The sequence below is a fragment of the Hevea brasiliensis genome, chromosome 16 (genome assembly GCF_030052815.1).
Source record: "Hevea brasiliensis isolate MT/VB/25A 57/8 chromosome 16, ASM3005281v1, whole genome shotgun sequence".
Classification (NCBI taxonomy): domain Eukaryota; kingdom Viridiplantae; phylum Streptophyta; class Magnoliopsida; order Malpighiales; family Euphorbiaceae; genus Hevea; species Hevea brasiliensis.
The window spans coordinates 55,618,268-55,624,300 of record NC_079508.1 but is presented as its reverse complement, the minus strand read 5'-3'; the positions used below and the strand labels follow the sequence as shown (position 1 = coordinate 55,624,300).

At 36.5% G+C, this 6,033-nt stretch overlaps 1 protein-coding gene across 1 annotated transcript; it reads right to left on the bottom strand.

Moving 5' to 3' along the window:
- Positions 1–2,648: 2,648 nt before the first annotated feature.
- Positions 2,649–5,824, bottom strand: LOC110651674 (pentatricopeptide repeat-containing protein At1g71210, mitochondrial-like). Its single transcript, XM_021807071.2, has one exon. The coding sequence runs from the start codon at positions 5,594–5,596 to the stop codon at positions 2,933–2,935; it is 2,664 nt and encodes an 887-aa protein (XP_021662763.2). The 5' UTR covers positions 5,597–5,824; the 3' UTR covers positions 2,649–2,932.
- Between the last annotated feature and the right edge of the window lie 209 nt (positions 5,825–6,033).

Sequence of the window (6,033 nt, the reverse complement as noted above, 5' to 3'; positions counted from 1 at the left end):
GTTGGCCGATTGTGTGAAATTTGGTAAACTGAATCATATTTCGTAAAATATGTCTCAAAATTATCTCATTGGTTACAATCTCACCTGGCATGTTGTGTTCCAAATTTAACAACAGTGACATGATGAGAAGTAGCAGAATCTAAAAGCTATGCTCACATTGCTAAAAGAGGACTTGTTTTTTGGCTTGCGAGTCTGATTGCTGTGGCTGATTGCAATATTTTGATGAGCGGCCATGATGGCCGCAGATTAGATATGTCACCAAAGAATTGTGGCAGTGTTATTAATTCTGTCCTTTTTATGCCTTTGATTTTTATAAAGAGATTGCTGCCCAAATGGTAGTGTTGACTGTTGATAGATTGATCCTTCTTTCTTTACATAAATTGGTCTGTGTATTGCTTTGCAAAAGCATTGATGATTTTCCTGTGTAGTTTAGTCATGCAAGTCTGGCAATGATGCGGGTTTTTTTATTATTATTATTTTATGAAATTAATTGTATCACCTCAAGTAACATTATTATGAATTATTAAATGTGAAGTGCTAACATATGCTTGATAGTTTTGTGGTACTCCTTTAGTCCCATTTCGATAGCTTTTTAAGGTTTTTGTATAAAGATTGAGGAAATGAAGTATCCTTATAGTATCATTGAAATATAGAAAATGTAGAAAGATGTTAAGAAGAGATAAATGCATTAAAAATAATAATAGATAAGTGTAAAGTTAAAAAAAATAATAATTAATATTTTCTTAATTTTCTAAAATAAAAAATAAAGTTGGATAAAATATTTTTTCTAGATCATCTATTATAATAGGACGAAAAGAGTATTTATTAGAAGAGAAAAACAAGGAGAATTATGACTAAAATTTTTTAGTAAATAAAATGAAAAAGAGAGTAGCACACAACCCTTCTTATCCAAGCTGAAATTAATGAAGCAAGAAATGGTACAATTAATTAGGAAGGTTGATCTTTTTGAAAGAAGAGGTGTATAAGCTTTAGATTAAAGGTGGATTTGCTACAGAACTATATCTACACGTTAATTAAGCAATAAATGAATAAAAAATGCTGATGAATCAGCTCTCTAAAATCTGTTCAACTTGACAATTGTTGATTTCTTTATCCACTTTTACATAATGGCATTAAAAAAGAAAAACAACAGAAAACTAAAATAATTATATTACCTCTTTCAAGCAGGGTGCTGTTGCACATGGCACACACACATTGGCAGGGATGTGAGGGATCAGGTGATCAGCTCTCTGTAATCTACATTTTACTAGAAGCAAAACCGTCAGGTGTCTGAGATTTGTCAGGACAAAGAGAACAAAGTCCAAGACATGAGGAGAAAAGGTGCTCATATCAAACTTTACTACCTTTAATATCATTATCTAGCTAAAAGTCAATCTCATTGAAAGCAAATCAAACAAGAATTTAGAAGGAAAACCTCTTCTCAAAACTTAGTCACATTTTCGGAAACTTCGAGTCCGCACCATTAAAATACAAAATGTAGGATCTGATGAAGGCTTAAAAAATCAACCATCAGATTAAATTACCTCCAGCATAGAGCTATCAAATAGCACCTCTGGCACAGTTTCCTTGGAGTTTACAGCAAGTGCACAAATAATGGTAAGAAACCACATCGCTGGCTTACAACATTCAACTGAAAAAATAATAGGATAGCAATCTATCCAGAATAGTAAACAGAAGGTGATCAACATCAGAGAGGCACATAAGTGTTGAGACCAAATAGAAATTTACATTTCATGAGATCAGACTTTAACAACCAGCCAAGCCCAATGGTGAAAATTGAAAAGATCCTATAAAATTACTATAGCAGCCACAATCACAAACATTAATTTGGATGAGCCACAGCAGGCGCAAAGCACTAATTGCAAGTGTCTCAGGACCACAAAACTTGCCAATAACCATAACAGATTGTCAGTAAAACCAGAAACTGAATTCAAGAGTACATCCTTCGACCCATTTCAATTCAAAGAAACTTGATGCAGATATATTTTCAAGCACTTTGAAATTTTGACAAACATTGCAATAAGATTGCCAAAACAATATGTTCATATTCATAGAAATATTTGGGGCTAAACTTAGATGCAGGCTTGCAGAAACAAATGATTCAGGCATAAAAGCTTACAAAATCCAAGAATGTAAACATTTTCCAAGTTGTTGCCTTATTTAACATGATTCGATTGATCATATGATGCAATTAATGAGAATGAGGATCCTCCATCTGATGGTATGTAGGACTCTTGATATTGTATGCACTTCCACTAGAACATGCATTCAGCTAATGAAAAATTAAGCATAGCCTAGATCTTCATGACACCAATTTTGATCCAAAGCAAATAACTACTGCAACTTGAAAAAGTAGTTTGTTCATTCGAAAAAAGAACAACAATGAAGGCTCAGGCAAATAAAATAAAAACAAGAAGATGCCAGCCATGAAAATGACCAAAGAAGAAGAAGAAGATCTACAATCGAACAATAATTACCACATGGAAACTACTGACTATATCATCTAAATCATTATATATGCCCCATAATAAGGGAAATTTTTTTTTATACAAAGAGAATCCCATTTGGTTAGGTTTCATGTTCCTCGGATAAAGTAAGGTTAAGAACAAGAACCCTGCACCTTTAAATGACCAGAAATTAATAAGTGCTGAATTCATTGTTATGTTCAAAACTGCCAAATCATTCGATTAGCTCTTACATTTCTATGCTTTACATCACTTCTATCTATCATAGAATTGCTTTAAACTATGAATTACACACGACCCTTATCTTACAAATGATCAACAAAGCCACGTAGAGAAAAATGAGATATTCCATGTAATCAATCAACTAGCATCCAACTTTTTTTCCTCGAAAAAAATTTGTTGAAGTCTGCATTTTTCAGAAGCTGTAGCTGTTATGATTACCAGAGTCATTTGGTACGAGGAAAATGTTTAAACATCTTCGTCAATCTCCTAGCCTCATTTGTCCTTCCATGCTTACGAAGGCCATGTGCTAAGATATCACAAGTCCATTTATTAGGCTCATAACCTTTCTGGTATAATCTATCAAACAACTCACAAGCATCATCCATTTTATCCATAATTATTCTCCTCAACAACATATTGTACGTGTAAAGCTTAAGCGGGAAGCATCGTTCAATTACTAGTTCCCAGTTAATTTTTTGGCTTAGTTGAACACGACCAGAAAATGCACCAATGAGTTGGCCGAGGACTGAAAGAGAAGGAAAATTCTGCACGTCCCTCACTTGAATCCAAGCATCATAGAGCTCTTCACTTCTCAAGGAATGCAACAACAGTGTGTTACCTATGAAGGAAGTAACACGGCGCCCAGCTTTCTCCAAGTCAATAATAAGATGTACCACCCTTTTATATTCTTTATTTGAGCACAGCAGCTTTATAAGCTCCTCATAACATTCTCCGCTAGGAAACGCGCCATTACTCTGGAATTCCCCCAAAAAATATAAAGCATGATTCATTTCGTTGACTTTGCAAAGACCAACAACCATGGTGCTGTATAAATTACTGCCAATCTTTCTTCTCTGACGCAAAGCATCAAAAAAATTTAGAGCATCAGATATTCTCTTATTCTTTAGATAACTTTGTAACATAAGAATGTCAGAATTCATATTAGGCTCAATCCCACTTCTCTGCATCATCTCAAATACTTCTCTGGCTAGTTCAGGCTTCTTTGCATGCCCAGCTCCATCAATGAAGAAGTTATATATCTTACAGTTAGGTTCATGACAAGAGAGTTGCATCTCCAACAATTTGAAGAATTGAGTTTCTGGTTTTTCCAAATCACACAAACTGCAAATTACAGCTCTAAACAAAGTACGAGTAGCCATATGACCTTTATTTTGCATTTCAATAAGAAGCCTAGCAGCAATATCCCCCTTCTTTAATTCTTTAAAACCATGAATCAAGTTTGAGTAAGTAGTCTTTGGAGCAACCCTATTCATTTTATTAAGTTCTACAAGTATCAAGTAACCATCTTCTGGCCTCCGAGCCCGGCATAGAGCTGATATGAACTTACTGTACAGGGAATCACTTGGAATGAAATTCCGCTCTAGAGCAGCAAGAACCAGCTGTATCATTATATCAAGCTTCCCTTCTCTACACAAAGCATCTGCAAGTATATAAAATGTTCTTCTACCAGGAAAATAACCTTGCTCAGTATAATTCCTCCTCCACACATTGTAAGCCTCATCAATTTTCCCTTCCCTGCATAGAGAATTTATGAGATAATTACACGCCATGCTGCTAGCTGAGAACCCAAACTCTGATTTGCTATTACACAAGTCAAGTGCAACATCTACCATTCCAGCTTTGCAAAAGAAACACAATGCAGCATTCAATGTGACCTTATCAGCAGAGACCCCACCCTCCATCATCTCCATCAGCAAATCACACGCTTCTGTGAGACGGTTCTCTTTTAAGAGCCTCCACAGCAAAGCATTATACTGGAAAACCTCAGGAACATAGCATTCTAATGACTTTTTTCGCTTCAAGAACTCCAAAGCCGCATCAATCTTACCAGCTTGAACAAGATTCCTTTGCCACACATTATAAGCAGGCTCCATGGGGACCCCCAACTCCCTAAACTCCTCAACTACCAGCCCTGCCTCGTCAAAGCAATCATTTTGACAAAGCGCACCGACAAGAACGCCCACCGCATCCCCAAGGCGAGTCCCATCGCCAAGTAGGATTACCCGGCGCAAATGTGACTTGGCCTCATCCAACAGTTTCTGCTTACACAAACTCTTAACTACAATACAATGCGTTACATGGCTCTCGAACCCCCTAAGAGAAATCTGCCTGGAAATACAGCCAACTGCATCAAAACAACTCTCCTCGACCAAAGAATTGAGAAGGATATGATAACCAAAGTAATCCAAGTCAAAACCCAGAAATCGCATTTTACCGAACACTTGGAGCGCAACTTGCGGCTTCCCAGTCACAGAGTACCCAATTACCAAAGTGCTGTAAAATGCGAGCTTATTATTAAGAAACGCAAAAACCATATAATTATCAAGGAAATCCATCAAGAGACGCGTAAGCTTGGCCTTAGAGAGGATCTTGAAGATGGCGTGGAAGGTTGAGCGAGTGTGGTAGAACCCAGGTTGGCGACCAGCCCAATCGAAGAACTTAAGACAAGAGAGGAAGTCATTCTTGCCATTGCCATAATAAAGCACATCCAGGACCAATGACTCGGTGAGGTGGAGACCCAATTGGGAGAGGGCACCTTCATCCACCTTATCTTGGGCGCTTAGGATCTCGAAAATCCGATCCAAGTAATCAGTGTGTCGGAGCTGTAACCATTCCTTAAAGGATTGGACAATGTCCTTAGCATTAAAGCTAGGATTAAAGCTGAGTTGTTGAATTGGAATTACATGTGCATGAGAAGTGGAATAATAACAAGAGAAGAAGAATTGTTGGTGGGTTGGGCTATTCAGATTCAGATGACTCAAAAGAGCAGCAGCAGAAGAAGAAGATGCAGATATTGAGAAGATTGTGGTGTTGTTGAAGAGAAGTTGTGAGTAGAGCAAAGCCTTCTTTGAGTTGGTTGATAGCATTTCTTTGCGTTATTTTTGCAGCAATTGAGGATTTGCGGGTCTTTGCCGCTACTGCTCCTCCTTGGCTCCTTGTTCTTGGAATGGAAGCCCAGCTATCCTTCAATCACATTGCGCCTGCTTCCTCCTTTCTTTCCACTCAAACATCACCTCTCTCCTTGCCCTTCATTCATTCATTTATTTTACCTTTTTTTTTTAATCTTAATTTAATCTGTTAAAAAAAATAACTGTAAAAGATAATTTTTAATCTAGATACATTATTTAAAATTTTCACTATTTACTTTTGTTTGGATTGAGGGAAACCATTGTTTTTGGCCATAAAATAGTGAAGAGAATGAATAAAAATTCCATTTTTCAACTCTCTGTGATCAACTAATTAGTAAGCAATGAAAAAAATAGTGTTATTTATATAAAAATATTTAAATATCTTTTTATAATAT